Source organism: Ammospiza caudacuta, chromosome 17, assembly GCF_027887145.1.
Source record: "Ammospiza caudacuta isolate bAmmCau1 chromosome 17, bAmmCau1.pri, whole genome shotgun sequence".
NCBI classification, from domain to species: Eukaryota; Metazoa; Chordata; class Aves; order Passeriformes; family Passerellidae; genus Ammospiza; species Ammospiza caudacuta.
Genome location: NC_080609.1, coordinates 7,340,038 through 7,361,252, shown reverse-complemented (window position 1 = coordinate 7,361,252; position 21,215 = coordinate 7,340,038). Strand labels below are relative to the sequence as shown.

The following is a 21,215-nucleotide window of genomic DNA, read 5'->3' as shown; positions in this document are numbered from 1 at the left end:
AATATGTAATGTTTCCCTGGTTTTTCCCTAACTGGAAGGAATAGAGCTGCTACTGCACTTGTTAGAATCAAAACCAGCTACTGTACAATAATGGAAATTTATACTCCTTTCTTCACATACTATACTCAAAAATTATTTTTCCCCTTTTTGGGCATAGCTAAAGGAAGGATCAATACTTTTTTTAAATCCCCGTTTATATTTAGGGCCCAAACTTCCTCATCTGACATATTTTTCTGTTACCCATTTCTTACTGATCTCTACTGAGAATGTATTGTTATATATGAAAGAAATTGTCCTGATCCAACAAGTAAATCTTGTGGCTTCTCCTCTGTTAATACTGAGCTGCCAATTTCAACAATGCATGTATGTACAGCCAACAAAATCTATAGAAATCTGGGCCAACACAGGAAATCATATTTGACAAATGAATTAGAAAGTGATGCTATTAGAAATTTATCTATTTAGTACCTTCTATGATTTGCCCTATCACACCATAATATAAACATTTTATTGAAACACCAACAAACATTTTAAGTGTACCTCTGATGAATAAAAGTGAGGTAAAAGTTATTACTGGATTAACAGCATTTTCCAACATTCAGGGGAATAGAATACTAAACTACAAACTCCATTGAAAGGCCTAAACCAGAGCAAAACCAATTAAGTTACTCACAATATCCTTAGGCAGTTTACAGGGGAAGTCTCTGCTAAGTCTCTGCAAGATTCTAGGGAGTGTTCCAAGGAGAAAGAGAAATCAGCTGACTTCCCAGTAATAGAGTGAATAAGCACCATACTAATCTCAGAGGAAGCTCTATTTATTGTTGAATCAAAGAATGGGAGAGATTTTTCAGATATTCATATCAAGACTCTGATAGTGTTCTAAAATAGAAATGTCACTATTTATTGTGGGGAGGGAATTCCCTGTAAGGTAATGGCGAGGACACAGCAGCATGTGATGGATTTTTGAAATATTTTATGCTATATACTTCTGTCAGCAATTAAGGGAAATCTTAATATATTTCATAAATGGTCTAGGTTTTCCTGTGCAAAAACCTGAAAACCAAACTACAATTCATAAATTCAGTTTAATGATCTCTTCATCTGGGGCTGCTGAAGCAGTATTTGAGGACTTGCATCATCTTTAGGGTGTTGCTAATCTTTCCAATGTTCAAACAATTTGTAGTTAAGCTACAAGTCAGAAAAAGTGTTGAAAATAGGAAAATACAGTTCATTCTGTAAAATCCTAAAAAACACCAGAAGCTTCTAATGAGGTTTCACATGGATGCATTAATTTTAAAACAAGGAAGAATTCTGTTCTAGCAAACCCCAAAGAAGGAAATTCATTTGACCAATGATTCCTCTAGAGACCAAGGATTCTTTCTAGCCCTCAATTTGCTCTCAAAGAAAATGATGAGCCCTGAATAATCACACAGCACACTTTCATATAGCTTCTTAGAGAATTTCCAAAACTATTTGCATGGTACAGTGACAGTCTCCTGTGGGATTATCCAATAGAGTTTGTAAGGAAAACAGATAATCCCTACAGTGAGCCTGGGGAGATAGGCACTGGAAGGAGGGAAAACTAAGGAAACATTTATCTGTTTTAAAATCAAAACACAAAACACAGGTTTTGCTTTTTTCCCAGTTATTTCATCACTCATGAAATCAGTGTAGTAAATCAGACACCTAATGCTGTGACAGGCTATTTGTCCCTTCTCCCATAGAGGTGCTGTTTTACGTGATGAGGGACACAGGACACAGTTATTTTCTGGTGCCTTAGAATGAAAATGCAATGGCTTGGACAATACAGCAACATCACAGAATTACTAAATTCAAAGGATCAGTTTTGCTGGCAGAGCTGCCCTGAGAGGTGCAAGAGGAGCTGCTGCAGGAGCTGAGGTCAATGATCTGGCAGGCCGGAGGATGCGAGACCTCCCAGCCCTGCTGAGGCTTCTGTCAGTGACTTCTGGGAGCTGCTTCTGAGTCAGAAGCCAGATCTGTTTGAGTTACTGTTAATTCATGCCTTGGAAGCAGAAGTGCACGTTGATACAGGAAATGAAGTCAGGGTCAGCTTCAGGTATGCACAGATTTAATAATTGTATCTCATGAGAGCTCTCAAAGAGAGCTCTTTATATCTCCTTGCAGACTGAAAGCCCACTTCAGTATTTGAATATTGTAGTCTATCATGAGCCATCCCCTCAAATTGCACGTGCCTATTCAGTTTTTTAGTGGCAGTCTACTGTACTTACTAGCACACTGTACAAGTGGTTTTAACACTATCAAGGCCAAAATATGACAATCAAAATATTAACATCATTAGTCATTAAGTACACCTTTCCAGCCTTACAGTTATAATCCTACTAAGAACAGTGTATCAGTTTCTCTTACCTATTAGGTATTGCTTTGTTCCAGTAAGTCTCGTGCAAAGCTGCTTTCCAGTTGACATTTTTGAAAAGTTCACCTCAGTAGCTTCTGTACTTACTCAAGAACCTGGTTTAGTTAGATGCTTTAGAAAAGACTAAGAAATTATTTTGCAGGTTAATTTAATGCTAGTACCTAGTCAGATCTATATGTGGCTGTGATTAATCAGATCTTCCTTGACCCTCCACTTCATACTAAGCTGTCCAGACTATTTCCCCCCCACTATTGTGAAACCCTTACCCCTATCCTGAAGTTTGGTTGTCTTGTTTCACTTCTTTATCTCTGCTGCATAATCCACGTGTATTTTAAATTAAGGCATGAAAAAAATATTTATCATGGAATCATAGAATATCCTGAGTTAGAAGCGACCCACAAGGATGATTGAGTCAAACTCTTAGCCCTGCACAGGACAGCCCAAGGTCACACCCTGAAAGCCCTGTCCAAACATTCCTTGAGCTCTGTCAGGCTTGGTGCTGTGACCACTGCCCTGGGGAGCCTGTTCAGTGCCCAACCACTCTATGCAGGAAGAACCTTTTCCTAATATCCAACCTAAATCTCCCCCGACACAACTCCAGGCCATTCGCTCGGGGCCTGTCACTGATCACCACAGAGAAGGATCAGCGTCTGCCCGTCTCCTTTCCCTTGTGAGGATGTTGAAGACCACACTGCGGGGTTCCCTCAGCTCGTCCAGGCTGAAGGAGCCGAGTGCCCTCAGCCGCCCTCAGGGGCCGCGTTACGTGCACTGAGCCAGGGGCACACGCACGGTGCTGTGGAGCCACCCCTGCCCTCAGAGCTGGCCCCCACACGGGCACAGGGCCGCGGGCAGCGGGGACGGCACCGGCCGGCTGGGGGTGTGCGCCCAACGTGACTCGCAGCTGTGCTTTCATATTTATACACCTCCGTTCACCTGTCCCGCTACTCCTTCTTCCTTTCAGGGTTTGTACTCAGCACGAGACCCCAGCGGCCCTGACCCGGCCGGTGCGTGTGGCGAGCCCGCGGGGCGGACAGCAGATCGCGCTGAGGGCCGGGGGCGGCCGGCCGGGGCTCCTGCGGCCCCTCACGCTGTTAAAGCCCGCTTGGCCGGGGCTCCTGCGGCCCCTCACGCTGTTAAAGCCCGCTCGGCCGGGGCTCCTGCGGCCCCTCACGCTGTTAAAGCCCGCTTGGCCGGGGCTCCCGGGGACCCTCACGCTGTTAAAGCCCGCCCGGCCGCTCTGGCCCCCGCCACAGGCATCCCCGCTGCAGGGCCGCAGGGAGGAGCGGGCGTTCCGGGGGTCTCCCGGGCGGTGCCCGGTGAGGCGCAGCCGCCGCGGGCTGTGGCGAGGGGCAGCCCCGCTCCAGGCGCGCAGGGCCGGCCGGAGCCCGGCCCCTTTTGCCGGGCCAGCTGCGGGCCTGGAGCCGCGGGCCGGGATGAAGCAGGTACGGGCGGTAGGGGCGGCAGGGGCGGCGGGCTCTGCGGGCGGGGCGCGGCTCCCCCGGGCCCTGCGCGCTGACGGGCTCCCGCCGCAGGCGCTGGTGGACGACACCGAGGATGTGTCCCTGGATTTCGGGAGCGAGGAGGAGCTGGCGCTGCGGAAAGCGCGGATCAGGTAACGGCGTGGAGGCCGCAGCATCGCGGCGCCCGGGCCCGGGCGGTCCTGGCTGTTCCGCTGTACAGAAAACTCCATTTAAACACTTCATTCCCATTTTTTACAGGGAGGGTGGTCAAGCGCTGGAACAGGCTGCCCGGGGAGCCTGGGGGGCCTCTGTCCGGGAGGTGCTCGGGGTGGAGCGGGCGAGGCCGGGCCCTGCTGCCCGGCATCACCCGGTCACTGGAAGTGAAAACCTGGCACACCCAACATCCCAAACCCCGAGGAAACAGTGCTTTAGTTAGAGCTGGAGCAGGGCTCAGCTTTGCTCAGCTCCAGCAAAGCCCGCTGTGCAGCAGTGCTCAGGCACTGCAGTGGGCACCTGGCGCAACAGCCAGATAGCTGCAATAAAACTGCCATGATTTCCTACCATGGGATGTGATGCTGTGTGGAATTTAAAATATCTTATGCTTGTAGACATTACCTGAGAAAACCCAAACCCTTAACCCATCTCATGTGTCAGGCTAAGCTTGGATTCCTCACTAGAGGTGTCACTCTGCAGCTCTGGCCACACAGAGGTCCTGGGTGACAGAGCTGTTCAATCAGTGGCTTTTGAAGAATCTCCAATTAAAGACTGTGAAAGGAAGAGTTTTGTGTCAAAAGGATTTAGGCACGCACTGATCAATAATGTATATAATCAGCTTTGATTTAGATTGCTTTCTCTGCCTTGCCCCAGTTTAGTCTGGTCCATTCCAGTGATAATATTTTCTGTAGGTGTAAACAAAAAATATAATAGATGTTAAACCTGACACAACATTATCTGAGATAAAAAGCAATCATGTATCTTTACAATATAATTACTTTTTCAAGTGTCTGGTGAAGCAGTGCTTTGCACTTGGTCACTACTTGAGTCAGCCCTGACATAAGATTAACCTTCCCAGAATTGCCTTGGTTTTACACCTTAGTAACAGCACACATTTTAAATGAAGGTTTATATTTTGGTGCAGTCTTGGAGAGCACAGCTTAAAGGATTCAACTAAGCTGGGAAGTACAGCTTAGAAGTACCTTGATCACATGAGCCACAGGTTCTGAAGGAGCAGACTACATTTAGCATGAAGTGAAACCACCCTGGAATGTTTGTAGGAGGTCACAGCACGCAGCACTTTACTCTAGAGATCTTAGAGATTCCTCCTGATTTATGCTGCTCAGTAGTACAGCACAGGTAAAGTATCAGCAAACTGTACTGTTCTGTGATCCACTTTGTTAGACAGTGGCTTCATTAGAGACAGCTCTTCTTTCTGGCCCTCAAGACAGTATTGAAAGATGATGTAGTATTGAAAATTCTTCTGCTATAGAATGCAGAAATGAAACTGCTTACACTGCTCACATGTGTTTGTTTTTATATTTCTGAAGAATCTTGTGCAAATGAATCTGAAAGTCACCTAGGTGCTGCAAAATTTTGTTATCATATTAGAGGCCATAACAAGGTGTTCCAGTCATTTGTCTTTATTCCAATTTCATGTATCTTGAACTTGGTTATAATTAGCATAGGCTATGACAAATTGTGCTTTTGTGATTCTCTGAGGTATGTGCAAAAAGGCTCCTTAAAAGCAAAAGGTTAGTGGCTACTTTCCTAAGAAATAGGGAAAATATAAGTTCTGGAAATTGGGAAATTCTTCCTCTTTCCTAAGAAACTGGAAAAAGATTGCAGTACCAGGACTTTAGATCTGGAAGTAGGGAGCATATGATTGCTTCTTTTACAAATCAGCCAGGAAACAGTGATCAAGGAGAAAAGAGAGCTCATTTATTTAAAATTTGCCTCAAAACATTTTGAAATATGAGACAGGAGAAAAAAAAAAAAAAAAAGAGGGGGGACAGCATGTAGAGTTCTGCTGTGGCACCCTGAGCAGGCACCTGGAATGATTCTCCTGTAGTTCACTGGCACAGCTTAGGCCTGACCCAAATTTGATTCTTTAACATGGGATGCAACTGAATTGATTACAGCTCCTTCCTGTCCCAGCAGGCATGGTGCTCCCAAACTGAACAGAGGTTATTGTAACAAGTACATGGCAATCACTGAGCCTGCAGGCTCCAGTTGTACATCACATGGATGTTTAGCTGCAACAGGAAAACAAGAAGGCCAAGCAAGTGGGTTCCTGTCCTTTCAGGAGCAAATTTATGCTAAGTTGAGCCATGGTAGAGTTGCCATTTCCTTTATCCTTTCCAGAGTCTCAGTAAATGCTCAGCACTGTAATAAATGACAGCTCCTTGCTCATGGATTTTGTTTTGTTTGGTTTTTAGTAAATACCCTTCAGTGTTTGACATTGGAACAAATTCAGCATCCAAACAATAATCCTGCTGTAATCCAGTCATACTGCTGAATCTGCCTTCCAAAATGAAACATGAATTCCCCAAAGTTACTGCCACATTTGAAGCACTGATCCATTAGAAAAGCTCAGGCAACCCTGGTGTGCTTTGGGGCTGTGATCTATGAAAGCTGCTCTGGACACAAGGGCACCATTCCATCATTGACTCCGGCATCTTCCTGACCAAGATCAAGGCTGGAAGCAGCAAGCCCTGTCTGTTTGAGCCAGCTCACAATCCCCACTCCACCCACCTGGCTGCTTATGGCAGAAAAAGCCCCTTTGCTTAAAATGTCACATGTTCAGTTCTAAGTCAGAAGAAGTTTTTGGAAAGTTTGAAGTTCACATGGGCATGACCAGGAGTAAATATAAACTTCACCTGTGCATCATCCTTCCCTCCCCAGTCATATGTGTAGTTCTACAAACACAGTATTACCACTGGAGAAAGATAAACACCAGAACAGTTAAACAGCTATAGAGAAATAATAGAACAACAAGGATATTAAAGTCATAAAAGTTATTATTCTTATATAGCTATAATTTAAGTTTATAGGAAGCAATTGTGTATATATTATATATCTCATTTTATTAAACACAATAACAGAATAACATTTAGTAGTTAAATAGTTGATTACACCCTAGGTCATACTTTTGTTAATTGGCTATTCTACTGTTAATTGGTCACAGAGGCATAGGAGCTTAAGGAGACAATTGTTGACTTAAATATCTTATTCAGATATTTTATTCTCTAAGCTTCAAGGAAGAAGTTATTTAACTGCAAGAGCCTGTAGTTAATTCTCACTTTCAACCAATTAACACAAACAATTGCACAGAGTAAAATTTTTACTTGGCATATTACCCTGAAAATTGTGCTGTGCTCATTACAGATTCTCCAGCCCCCCACCCTACTGTGCAGGCCAGTATTCCATGTCACATACTTCTTTCACTGAAATTTCTCTTTATTTTGTTACAGATAAAAATTTGTTCAATGAGCAAAATGTAAATACTATAGTGAAATTAATAAGCAGTAATTCAGAAGAACTGTTAGATTCCCAAATCATTGTGCCTAAAAGGAAGTGTTGGGTTTAGACATTAAATATGAAAGTTCATTTTGTCTTATAGCAAACAGCTACAATTTTTTTAGAGTTAATGTTTTGTTTTGAAAGCTGTTCTGAAAGGCATTGGAGCTCTCTCAATTCTTTTGTGCTTTGCAATGCTGATTCATTTCATGAATCAACAAGGATTTTATGGTACTGTGTTGCACACAGCCACTAAATTCCTTCACACAGGATCAAAGAATCTGGTGAAAGGCTCCATACTTTGAGAAAGTTTTGACAGGAACACCACATTTGTATTTTAGATTTAGACTGAAGCTTGGCTATTGAAAATACCATTGTTTGCTAATGGAGATATACACCAACACTGAAATAATAGCAGCTGCAAACCAAAATACCATTACAAACTTGAAATACCTGTGCTGTGCTACATTGTCAGCCAGCACTGGAACATTCCCTCCTGTCCCATAACCTCATTTATGCTCTGTTTTTTCTAGGCACCCACTGGCCACCTTTTTCCACCTGTTTTTCCGAGTGAGTGCTATTGTTACCTACTTGTTCTGTGACTGGTTCAGCAACAGCTTTGTTGCCTGTTTTGTCACTATTCTCCTCCTTCTATCCTTTGACTTTTGGTCTGTCAAGGTAAGATGACCCTGAATAGTAATTACCTTGGGAAGTATTTTGTCATTAATTAAAACAAAAAAATTGAAATATGTATAATGACAGAAGTGACAAAAATATTGCAATCTGTTGATTTATTAAATGTCTAGCCCATTTTAATGAAGATGTTCACATATGTTAGTTATTTAGCACCATGTTTTCTATGGCTGACTACTAAACTCTACTAATATGGTGAGAAAATTGCTTTGCCATAGGTAATTTGTTTGTATGCTTCCCCCTATAAAAAATAAATTTAAAAATTAAAGTAATACTGGCTTTCAGCAATGGATGCCCAGGAATGTCAGGATCTGCAACCTTGTGCCCAGACCCCACAGCAGGGCTGCAGAAGTCTCCTGACAGCCCAGCTATAGCTCTGGTGCCCTGCCCTAATCCCATGCAGGCAGGTGGGTCAGGCCAGCCCAGGATCCAGGGGTTCCACATGTTGAGCAAGGCTTTTGTTTTGTAGAAGTGAAGCACTGATGCACCTCCAGTATTCTGAAAGCTTCTGGTTCATCCAGGTGCTGAAATATTTTCTTGGTTTGTTTCTCTGATCCTACACAGCTCGTTTGTCCTTAATCTCCCATTTTCCAGTGTGCTTCTGTTATTAATATTCCTCTTTTACTGAATAAATTTGTTTATTGGGTGCTTGTCCAACAAGCACCCAATAATTGACTTGAAAAGGATACAACCTATAATTTCTTGTCTAAGTAAGTGCTATTGTGCTTATTATCATATTGAAAGAGAAGAGGCCTCTAAATTTGTAACTTCACCCATTGTTAATGGCTGTTGTACTCAAGCTGGAACAGCTTTTAGAAGATATTTTTGTATTAGATAAAAGATGATTTTTGAACATGCTTGTCTTTTAAATTTTTTTCTATTTTTAACTGTTATACTGACAAATCACTGTGCTACTGATTAATGCAAATAATGGTTTCATCACTAGAATGTGACAGGAAGACTCTTGGTTGGTTTGCGTTGGTGGAACCAGATTGATGAAGATGGAAAAAGTCACTGGGTGTTTGAAGCAAAAAGGGTAAATATATTAATAGAAGCAGGCACAAGGCAAACAGAATCCATAGGAAATTTGTAAAGCTGATACCAAGTCAAACAAAGTAACAAATAGAGCACCTTTGTAACAGTTACTTTTCATCCTGCTTCCATAGAAAACAATGTCAGTATTCAGGTGCAAGCACTGTTTGTCACATCCTGGAAGCATTCAGGGCAAAACAGGACTCACAACATTGTCAGCATATGGATCAGCAGAATAAATATTCATAGCATGGTGCTATAGGTATGAAATGTTTCTGGTAGTTCTATTTTATTTTCTAGTGAGAATATCTTGTGATAAACACATCTCTCCATAGATAATCCCAACACAGAATCCTCTTCAGGAAAGATCTATGTGGAAAGCAATGCTGAATAGTTCAAATTCAGTATTTTGAAGTTAATATTTTATTCACCTTCATGGAATATGGTGGGAAAGAGAACCTGAATAACAGAGCATTCTGATACTGCCAGTGCCCCCTAAACACACTGAGTTAGGGGGAAGGAAGCACAATAGGATGGCATTTGGCATCACTGCCAGAGTCAAGACTCGGTGTTGCTCTCACTTGCTGACATTGTCTCTGCAGCCCCACTGAGCCTGGCAGAGCAGCACCCGGGGCTGCTCACAGGGACATTGTCTGCAGCCCTCCAGCTGTGTCCCCAGCCCCGCCGGCTGTGCCGCTGCTGTCCAGTGTGTGGCACTGTAGTGCCCCCCTGCAGTGCCCTCTGCAGTGTCCCCTGCAGTGCCCCCTGCACCCTCTGCAGTGCCCCCTGCATCCTTGGCTGCAGCTCTGGGGAGCCCCAAGCATGGAACACAAATTAATTCATGTGCTTCCTGTGAGACTGAGGGAGGCCTGAAGACAGAATAGAGGAAACCCTATAGGACAGAATACATGGAAAATTCAATATACTGAAAATTAACTAAAAAGCTTTTCAGAGTGGAAGAGTTTCAGAGGGTTTTCTTTTCCAATTGTAATGCTTCTGTTTCAGAAGCTGGTACTAGTGGTAATCAATTGGTCTGAGGGTTGGAGTGAGATTTTGAAGTTTGGAAAGATCAGAGACTTCTGAATAATTCTCTCACTTTACGGGTTTTTTTTTGTTTTTCTTAAGAGCGATGAGCCCTTCAGTGTAGAGACATGTGAGTTGTGCTGACCTGAAGAAATCTGTAAGCAGGGCTTTTCATCCTGCTCTGAAGTTTCTGCTCTCCCTGAAGAGCAGACAGAGCACAGACCATAAGGCTGCCTCCTGCAGTTACAGTGTGCTCAACTCCAGCATGACACAAGAGGCATTTTCAAAGCCATGGTTCTTAATTCATGGAATGTCAGCACAGTTCAGAAGCAAAACCAAGTACTTATATAATAGGAAACATAATAGTTTATATAATAGGAAAATAAGCTTCATGCAAGATATAAATGAAGATACAACATCTTTTTATGAAAACATATAGAAATGTGCACTTTTATAAGAATTACATTCTGAACTAGAATCAACTGATAAATTCCTGTGGATGAAAATGCTGTACAGTAGGGCATCAGGAAGGAACTGGGCACGAGCTACTGCTCTTCTTAGTTAATCTTCTGTGCATATGATAAGTGAAATCTTCCTCTTCTGTCAATTTGTCATTTATTGTGGGTTTTGACTTTGTGGCTAATAGTCTCGGTTTTTCCTTCCAGGTGCCTACAGTAGCTGCCTCAACTGAAGCTGAAGCCCGAATCTTCTGGCTCGGTCTCATCATCTGCCCAGTGATTTGGACAATGTTTTTCTTTAGCACCTTGTTCTCCTTGAAGCTGAAATGGCTGGTGAGTCAGGGGGTACTGAAAACAATCTTGGTAGAGGGAAACCCAGATCTGTTAGCTTTGAACTCAACAGTAGAAAAATTTCACCAGCAGCTTCAAAGAATCCCGAGGAGTTTTCTGCAGTCAAGGCTTGCACTCTGGAACGGATTGGTCATTTTTAGCTGCACTTCTACTGGGTTATCAGATGTCAGCTCTTTCCTCTAGAGAACCTCAAGTGGTGGGCAAAATTATGAGCTTCTATTTAACTGTAGCAACTTACTCTGCCCCAATTTATTTCAGTCAAATAAAACTAACAGGAGAGGACAAAAAATGAACCAGTGATATTGGTTTTCAGGGTTTTAGGTCTCCTGGGAACTTAAATGTACTTTTAAAAGTAAGGAATTTAGATGTCTGGTACCATTTCCTTTTGAAAGAACCAGCATCATTAGCTCATAAAACCTTGATAAACTGAGCTATAAGTATTGCTCTACTTGTACATCATCTACTTAAAAAAACCTCAACACTTTTTTTCTAAATACAAGAGGAAATTTACCCCATATATTGCATTATATTAAGATATTTTTGTCTATGAAATCTTCACATTTTCCCCTGTAAACGTTAAATGCTTGGCTAATTGCCACGCTATTCATGCTGTCAAGTTCCCAGCCATGCTCAGTACCATTTTCTAATTCAGTCTGAAAAGATAAAAAGCACCTCTGACATGTGCAGCTACATAACCAGTAACAGTCAAAATTGCATATTCATTATTCAATTAAACAAGAAATTCAGCTATGGGCATGAATCAATTGCAAATCATTACCTGCTTTCTGGTGCCCCTAAACAAGCAATAGTTAAAATTAAATCAGCACTCTTTGTTCATGGCTCCACCTTTATTTTTGAAAAGCAGAGATTGTTTGCTAAGCCAAGAGCTGCTTGGAGACAGAACTCTAACTGGCACAGGAGGCAGGTTGCCCAGGTGCTTGTAAAAGGCAAATGACTCAAACAAAAATAAAATCACTTCTGGGAAACTGGTTCTGAAGGCTAAGAGAAACATTTTTATAAATTACTGCATTAGTCAGATTGGTTCCACCTGCTGCTAAACCTGAAGTAGCACAAAAGGAACTGATTATTTTCACTGCCTGTCAAGGCTAGATAGGAAATCCATCTATGGATGCTTTTTGTAAATCCATAAATTACAGATCTCATTTGTTTATAATAAGCTGTTTGTCAGCTGAACAGGCCTGCAAGTGTGCCATGTATCTGGATGTAAAACTTTTAGATAAGAATGGGGCTTAAAAAAAGTGAAAAGTTTCTGGAATCTGTTGAGTAGGTCCTTTTTTGAGTAAGTGCTTTTAGGAAAGTAATGAAGTCCTTCAAGATACAAAATGACACAACTGGTATTGGTGTTTTGATAAAAATAAATATTTGTAGAAAGGAACTATTGTGTTTGCCATTATTGGATGTCTTTGAAGGCCATTTATGATTGTGAATAATGTCCCCCTGTTACAGCACACTTATCTGGATAGTGCACACACACACACAATCAATGCACAACCATGGATTTGTTCCTGCTGAACTCTTGTTTGTCCACAGGCTCTCGTGATTGCTGGCATCTCCCTCCAGACTGCTAATTTATATGGCTACATCCACTGCAAGTTGGGAGGACCAAAAACCATCAGCAGAGTAACCTCAAGGTTGTTTGGCACCACAGATGTTCCCAAGAGTGAGTACTGAGCTTCAGCCCATAGGGTAGAACAGCCAACCTGCCTCTCAGGGCTGGTGCTGGCCTTTCCTGGCTCTGAGTTCCTGCAGTGAGTCCAGGATAATCCTGATTCTCCACCAAGCCTCTCTGGCAGTGTCACAAGGAAAAGCCATAACCCCAGGTCACTTTGCTCCAGGTTTGGAAGCCTGCTGAGCTCCACAACTGAGCTGCTTCCAAGCTCCAAAAGAATGTTCTTAGCTTAAATCAGTGGAGTTGCTATAATTCTAATTCCTCTGTTTAAGCAGAGCTGGAAGAGCCATCTTCAACCTTCAGGCTTCCAGCTGGCAGCTCCCTGCTTTTGTAAGAGATCTCTGTGTCCCAGGTTGTGCTTATAGCCATGTGTGCTCTGTTCCCTCAACAGGACAGAGCAGGAGAATTGCAGAAGATGGCACTGAGGATCATGGGAAGACAGGCACTAGGTAACCAAATAAGGAAGAGCTAAAGGATGAGCAGTAAAAAAAGTCATTCATGAAAGTTGTTCTTTATGGGAATATATTAACATAAAGCTCTTCTAGAATTATGCCTGCATGAAATAAAGTAATTTGTGTTTCAGTCTTTAGATCCTGGAAGGTTTAATGCCTTTGTTACTTAAAAGCTTCACCAAAAAATTGTTTGTGTGAGCACAGACAGTGCTCATGGTTTACAAGGAGCACGCTGCTTTCAGAAAAGCTGTCAACTAACCTCAAACTGTTGGATTATCTTAACCAGAAATTACATGTAATGAAAATATGATGCTGATTTGTTTAACTATGGAACTACAATAAACAAAACCAAACTGCCTTTCCCTCTTGTACACAATACTGACTTTTCAGAGCTTTCAAACTACAAACACAAAGGACCTCTTCATTATTAAAAATACCGAATGTTTGTTTTTTAATGTTCAGGCTTAGGGTCAAATAGAACAAAACAGAAGTCATGAACCATGTTCACCCACTACTTATGTATAGCTAAAAAGTTAATCTTGTTTTGATACCTGTAAAAAAATAAATAAAGCAGTGCACATGTACTGTAATACTACCCTGGCTTTCACTCTAGACACAGATCTTTTCCAATGAAAGGAGACATTTAAATGATGTTATTCTGGGAGAGGGAAGGGGCATTACAGCTCACCCTTATGCAGCAGGCAGAACTAAGGCTGCTGCACATGCCCCAGTGTCAACCCAGCATATTTTAAATTCAACCTCCTAAGTAAAATGTGGGTTGTATTCTCACCTCTTCAACTGCTACTTTCACAGTCAGGTTATTGGTACCAGGACACTGGAGGCAGAATGCACTTGATAATCCAGATGCAGACTCATTTTCACAGCTTTCTAGTGAGGGAAGAACTAAAAGAATCTTCAACTTTTGGAAAAAACATAGGCAAGAGCCTTTATATTAAGAATTTATTTGCAATATACAAAAAGAATACATTCCTTTAATAAATCAAGGCATAAGTTACTTTTCTATAATTAGACATGAGCTACATTTTTGTTCCACTTACAGATTACATTATCTTTTCTTCTTGCAAATGGTGTTGTTCACAGTACTCCTGAATTCCTGCAAAGATGGAGAAAAAGTAATGTAAGTACTATTTCAGTTGTATATCAGGAGTTAGTTGCTGCTGCATCACTCCCCTGTGGTTACAAGTACCTGAAGTTGGGCCTTCCTTACACTGAAAGTAGTTTTAGGATTATTTTAAACAGCATAGCACCAGCTGTTTAGGGAGTTTTTGCAAGGGGTTTTTGTAAGAAGTGGAGGCATTGGTCAGTCAGTTGCCTCCCACTGGGTTATGGTGAGCACCCCTCCACACCTGCTCGAGAGCCTCAGAAGGTTTCTCTGAGCACAAGGACAGCCCATCTCTGAAAATGAAAGTCTGACTTCTCTGAAGTCAAATGTTGAAACCAGTTATCACATACAATTTCATTATCACTTTAGCAGCCGCGGTCTTTGCACCTGCTACTTTGTAACACCTTTGTGTAGTGCAGCAGTGCTCAGCACCCAGGGGATTCATTTGCACAGTGATTCTCAGACTCACTTTGAATGATATTCCTGTAAGACAGTGTAGCTGGAGACTCAGGTGCTTCAGCCAAGAAAGACTGGCCGCTGTCACAACTTTTTCCTTGAAGGACACAGAAAAAACACAGAAACAAAGCAACAGGAAAAGATGAGTTTTTCTGGTTTTTAGCCTTTATCTTGTTCCAGTTACACCTCTTCAAACAGCCACCTGCATCTATTCCTTTTAGGAAGCCCTGAAGTCAGTAACAGGACTAGAAATACAGTGTACAGCTTGACAGAGGAATAGTACTAGCAGAAACCTTCAGCTGGAAGTACTGAGCTGTTCCTTGATGTCATTAATTCATGTATTAATTGATAAGTTAGTGGGCAAAGAACCACACCTCCTCATGACCCACAAGAGAATTTGGGCAGTGCCATTAACAGTGAGGTTAAAGCTCTGGTTTTAATGCTTGACATCTACAAAATACTCTTCTTTGAGTGGTTATTATTTCATTCAGTTTGCATTTGCAGGTGACTTCACCAAAGAGCAAAACATGTTGTATTTCAGATATGATTACAGAGCTGAAAAGATGTAGCATGTAATCACCAGCACTTCCCACATTCTACACCAAGCTATAGTCATAGTTCCAGTGACATTTGATTCAAAAAAACATTCTATCTAAAAGTGCTAAGAGATATCAGTGCCCACATCAGGGTTTTGCAGCAGTAACATCAGTATAGGAGGAACAACTTGCTTTAAGTGCAGTGCAATAAGTGACTTTACCTATCTGTGGATCCAGAGGCACTTTACCCAGGAGAGAAACACTCAAGTTCTGGCACATCTTCTCTGCACCACCAGTAGTTGGGGGAAAGATCTGAGATTCATTCTGGGACAACAAGAAAATCAGAGTTAAAATACTGCAATTCTGAGAAAAGGGCATTGTTGGAGCAATGTTTGCTATCCAAGCAATACCAAGGAAAGAACACTGTAATACACAGCCAGCCTTACCTTACACTTGGGACACACAAAGCCACTCATGTTCTCCACCACACCTATGATGGGCAGCTTCACCTTGCGGCAGAAGTTGATCTCCTTCCGAACATCCTGAAGTGACACTTCCTACAAATAACAGCAAACACTTGTATTTCAGCTGTTTCATGCTGAATCCATTCAGTAACCTCTGTAGAGCTACTGCATAATGAATTATTATTGCTGCCTTCATATTTTTAGGAACACAAACCTGTGCTATGAGCTCCATCAACAGAGCAGGTGCAACACTTCAAGACTACTGGATGTGGTTCTGTTTTGAAATCTGACTCTAGTCAATATTCACCCACGTTTGTGTTTTATATCTCCTATGTTCATCTCTTATCTTCTTTAAATGCAACTTTTTCACATTTTCATCTTACAGAAGGACTCTTGGTATTCTCCACAGAGTGAAGACAAGAACCACCAGGCTTACACTAGTTACCTTTTTTCCAATAAATTTAAAATATCTTATCTCTCCTCAGAGTTTTCATGTATATGACTCACCTCATCCATTCTCCCGTTCCCTTCCTCCTTCACCACCTCTCTGGTATTGTCCTCAACACTTTGCTTCCTTTATGTGTTATCCTTTCTGCTGTTATAGAAATACTTCATGTCACATGCTAGTTTGATCTCCTGTTCTGTTCCAAACCAGACATGAAAACCTCTGTTTGAACTGGGGGTGGTTTTAGTTTCAGCTTTCCAGGGGCTGATTTCTCTTTTAAAAATGCACATGACAAAGCTGCCTACTTTGGTGGGTCACCTGGAGGTGACAGGCTACTTCACCGGTGTCAGAGAGTGCACAGCTTATCACTTAAAAACAAAGCTTCTAACAAACATTCTTCTGAACATTAAGCTGTTGGTGAGTAAATTACAGATCCACAATGGTGTTAAGTCTGATTCTGAAGGAGGAAATGACACACTGCATTTCCTTTCACCACATTGGTCTCAACAGCTTTTGATTGTGAGCTGCTGTGGTTTAGTGACCCATGTGGATCCCCATCCCTGACACATCCACCTATCCCACAGACCAGCCAGCTGCAGGGGCAACACAACAAAGTAATTTCCCTGAGATGCTGCACCCTTAGATTTCTGTGAAATCAACAGCCTGGAACCCAAGGGCTGCCTGGAAGTGCCATGATGCTTCCCTGGTGGGCTCTGGCTCACACCTGGGGGGTGGTGACGATGACAGCGCCGTCGATGCGGGTGGCACTGAGGTACTGCACGATGGACAGGTGCTCATCCGACGTCCCTGGGGGCGTGTCCACAATCAGGTAATCCACTTCACCCCAGTCCACATCACGCAGAAACTGCTTGATCAGCCCTACAGGAAAGGACAGGAACGTGGAAGAGAAAAAGGTATCTTCCTGTGTTTGAAATTTCTGGGTCTTAGCTAACTACCCTATCTACATGACTAAACATATTTCTACACTTGAAACTTTTCAAGTATGTAAATTACTGCTGAAAACACTCAATACATACCATTCTTTTTTGGTCCTCTCCAGATGACAGCATCATCAGGACTACTAAGCAAGAATCCCACTGACATGACACCTAAGTTTTCTTCAACATACTGAAAGAGAAGTAGAGAAACATAACAGTGAAGAAAAACTAGAGAAACAAACTCTGAACCCCTATTTTACAGAAAAAGCAAATGAGGGGGAAGACATTAACGAAATAAAAACAGAACTTTATCTTTTATCACAGGGCATTAAAAACTGCATCCTGTCCAACACTTACTAACTATACTAAGAATGAAAAAATGAAATTGTTACAGCAGTTTATGGAATCACTGGGGACAACAGAAGGATAAAAGCAGCTTTCTCTCTCAACACCAGTTGCCTTTCTAACAGCATGCACACTACAGGGGATCTTTAGACAACCAACAGTACTGCAAAATCTCTGCATATTCCAAAGATTAGTAAGGTTTGTCTTGGGTGCAATATACTTCTTGGCTGTCACAGAAGACATGACACACTACAGCATGTTACTCCAAAATAACAAACCTGAGCAATTTATATTTATTGCCCATATTGCAAAGTCAGTAGACACAAGGTAATAAAACAATTCTAGAAATACAGTACTACTGTTTTTAAGAAATTTAACACTCTGATCTACATAGTCTATATCCCGATTCTATACGATATGTATCTCGATTTCATAGATCTAATCTATATTCTATAAAATCTGGAAATACATTCTATAGTGGTCTCTAGATATTCTATAGAACATGGATATAGGTTATATATATCTATAGAATGGTGCCCAACCCAAACACACCCAATGAACTTTCTGAAACAACAGCATCAACTCACCACTGGAGACCATCCAGACCCACTCTGATGAACCTGAAAATTGAAGTGATACACAAAAGTTGCAATAGCAACAAATGTTACACAAAACATAAACGTTAGTCAAACCTGGGCAAAGAGCTCTCCTGCCTGCAGGAACAATCCTGCTTTTGTGGGGCAGCTGAGGTAAAAATGCAAGAGCACCAGATCTCCATTAATAAGTGAACAACAACTGTTCAACCCTTATGCAAGTTTACTCATTACTTGCATTTGTAAGAAATATTCAAGGGCTGATAAAGCACATCACACTAATACTACTCATGTAGTAGTTTCAAGTAGTCAGCATTATGTGGCTGACATGCAATGAAAGTTGGTTTGCAGAACTGCTCATCCTGAAAGCAGATGACTCTTTTGCAAAATATGTTATGTTGAACTTCTACATCTCACCTCATTTCCCTACCACTGCCCCACATTTCCCATTATGCACTCCTTTTAGAAGCTCTACATCCAAAAAACCTGAATATGCTAATGAAAAATAGAGAAAGCCCCCCCGCCCCCCCCGTGAACAAGATGCTTGAGCATTCACTCACCTGTTCTCCTTCTAGACCCATAATTTTAGGAATCGATGGCCCACAGATATCTATGTCGAGCAGAGCAACCTGGAAAACAAACCAGCCAACCTGCCCCACTGGAAACAAGGTAGCACAGGGCTGTCTCTAAAGGTAATCTCATGCAATGAAATCACTCCAGCAAGACTCATCCAGGAAAGTCAAACTTTAACGAGCAGGGACACCCGATCGGTACCTGCCCGCAGGTGCTCGGCCCCGACCCCTCGCCGCCCGTCCTGCCCGTGCCCTCTACCCACCTGCTTGGTCTCGTCCGCCGCCAGCCCGTGCGCCAGGAGGGCGCTGAAGGTGCTCTTGCCCACGCCGCCCTTCCCGGAGAGCACCAGCACCGTGTGCCGCACCGCCCGCAGCCGCGCCCGCAGCTCCGCCGCCTCCGCTGCGGAGACACCGCGGAGACACGGCGCGGTCAGCGCGCCCGTACCGCCCCCTGAGCCGGCACCGCGCCCCCTGAGCCGGCACCGCGCCCCCGAACCGGCACCGCCCCCCCGAACCGGCACCGCCCCCCCCGAGCCGGCACCGCGCCCCCCCCCGAGCCGCCCCCGGACGGCCGCTGCACTCACCCGGGTCCGGCCCGGCCGCGCCGGCCGCGCACAGCCCTTGGTTGGGGCATCCCTGGCAGGCGGCCGCCCTGCCCGCCTGGGCGCTGCCGGTCCCGGGGCACTCTGCGAAGGACAGCGAGAGCTGGGCCGCGAGTGCCGTGAGCGGGGAGCCCGTCCCGCCCCGTACGGCCCCGCCGCTCACCCTCCGGCGCGCCCGGCGCCTCCGCCATAGCGCTGCGTCACTTCCGCCACCGCCGCCGCCGGGGGCGGGGCCTCGCGCCCGCGGTGCTCACCCGCTGCCGCTTGGGGGCGCTGCCGCCGAGGGCTCGGCTGACCCGGGGCGCCAGTGAGGGATCCGGTGACACCAGTGAGGGACTCGGTGACACACGAGAGCCCTTGTGACACCAGTGAGGGACCGGTGACATCCCGGAGCCCCGGTGACACACGAGAGCCCCCGTTTCCCTCCGGAGCTGTGTCGCGGCGGGCTCTGCCCGGCTCACCCGGCGCTGCGCACAGCCCGCGCACTGGAGCTGCCTTGGGCAGAGCAATGGCCGGGCAAGGGCGCGGATCCGGGCCGGTACCTCAGGCCGGTACCTCAGGCCGGTACCGCAGGCCGGGTGCTCCCTGGGCCGTGCCCGCCGGGCCGCTGGAGGAACCGCGCTCCAGCCTTGAGCCCGCTGGGCTCCAGCCTTGAGCCCGCTCCCGGCACGGCGCTGGCCCGCTGCCGAGGGAAGCGTTGCACAGCAATACCTCCACTGTTGTTTCATTCCCAGATTATGTATCATTCCGGTAAACACGCGCTCTTGCGGTATTTCTTGGCAATTCTGAGTATATTAATTCTGTATCCTGCTGATACGCCATCTCCATTAATTGAATGAGTACATTTATTTGGAAGATTACACTGCCTTAACTTGGCCAATCAACTTCTAAGCAATTAAAAAGGTTGCTGTACTTGGTACATAAAAAATAATAAAATCATTTTCCAAACCCAGGAAGTGTGCACCAGCTGCTGATGCGATCTGGACCCTATTACTGACCACCTTATCCCAGTCACTGCTCCCTCTCTCTTTCTCCCAAATCCGCCTGAGCACAGCCTTGTCCTCTCTTCTGCTCCTAACATCACTGCTGTAAAAAGGATATTTTCCTGATCCAAGCACAGTTGGAAGTCTCAAATACTCCCATTTCAGACCAATTAGTCCCAAAACTTGTTTGTTTTAATATACAAGTGTGTAAGTTATTATTTGAGATGGTGTCACCTTGGAAATAGAAAAGAGTATCTGGTAATATTTGGAAAGGTACCATCCCAACTTGGTATTAAATCTGTCTTTTTGAGAGAATTATACTACAAAGTTATCTTTCTTGGGGTTCAGCACTTCAACGACTGCAAGCTTTTTAGAACAAACACTCTAGGAATTAAATAAAAAACCAAGCCAAACACAAAACCAGTAGCTGTCCACCTACTGAAGAACCAAAGGAAAACAAACCCCCAAACTAAAACAAAACAAAAACCCCACCATAACAAAACAAAAGCCTAGAAAAAAATCTGAGAATATGTTTAGTTAAGGTATATGAGGAACTTTCAAGCATATTTACCTCAGGTAAAAGCTCAAGACCACTGGATGTTTGTACAGCTCCTGCACTTACTCCTCTGTAATTACCTTCCATAGGAGACTAATGAACAAAACACTGTTATGAAGTGGAGTCAAATGTTTAAGCAACTTCAGATGTCTGTGGTAGGGGAACTGGCCAGTAAGACATATCTGAGAAGTTTATACTGTACCTTGCCCTTGAAGAAGCTGGCTTGGTGTGAGACCACAGCCCAGTACAGCACTTCAGGTCTGTGCTTCCTGTCCAATGTATGGATTAGATTCACTGATGTCAGCAAGACTTTCCACATTTTAAACTGAAGTATGTGTCCAAATATTTTTCTTTTGAGTCCAACAGATCATTCCCCATTCCTAAGATTGCATAGAACATTCCCCACAAAAAGCACTAAAAAGGAAAAATGAATTCCTTCCTCAGCACCCCTCTTCCTCTGAGCCAGCGAGGGCTCCTTGTGCAGGGCTCTCTGGGTGAACAACAGCCTTTAGAGTGTTTTAGGGTGGCATTTCTG

At 43.8% G+C, this 21,215-nt stretch overlaps 2 protein-coding genes across 4 annotated transcripts; one reads left to right on the top strand and one right to left on the bottom strand.

The window, feature by feature from the left end:
• The first annotated feature begins 3,758 nt into the window (after positions 1–3,758).
• TVP23A (trans-golgi network vesicle protein 23 homolog A) lies at positions 3,759–13,427 on the top strand. 3 transcript variants are annotated; one of them, XM_058816077.1, is made up of 8 exons: positions 3,788–3,837; positions 3,928–4,007; positions 7,902–7,938; positions 8,531–8,582; positions 9,008–9,097; positions 10,782–10,907; positions 12,477–12,606; positions 13,007–13,427. In XM_058816077.1, the coding sequence occupies exons 2-8, from the start codon at positions 3,950–3,952 to the stop codon at positions 13,066–13,068; spliced, it is 555 nt and encodes a 184-aa protein (XP_058672060.1). In that variant the 5' UTR covers positions 3,788–3,837; positions 3,928–3,949; the 3' UTR covers positions 13,069–13,427. The 3 variants fall into 3 exon arrangements, with proteins under 3 accessions (XP_058672061.1, XP_058672060.1, XP_058672059.1); XM_058816078.1 differs by lacking the exon at positions 8,531–8,582 and having other exon boundaries at positions 3,759–3,837; XM_058816076.1 differs by lacking the exon at positions 8,531–8,582 and having other exon boundaries at positions 3,793–3,837; positions 7,902–8,046.
• Positions 13,428–14,013: 586 nt separating this feature from the next.
• Positions 14,014–19,332, bottom strand: NUBP1 (NUBP iron-sulfur cluster assembly factor 1, cytosolic). The gene is made up of 11 exons (XM_058816058.1): positions 19,305–19,332; positions 19,124–19,225; positions 18,803–18,939; positions 18,528–18,596; positions 17,962–17,994; positions 17,129–17,219; positions 16,816–16,970; positions 15,629–15,739; positions 15,404–15,506; positions 14,660–14,743; positions 14,014–14,181 (listed from the first exon to the last, which is right to left on the bottom strand). Exons 1-11 carry the CDS (start codon positions 19,330–19,332, stop codon positions 14,129–14,131), a joined length of 966 nt encoding a protein of 321 aa, XP_058672041.1. The 3' UTR covers positions 14,014–14,128.
• Positions 19,333–21,215: the final 1,883 nt, after the last annotated feature.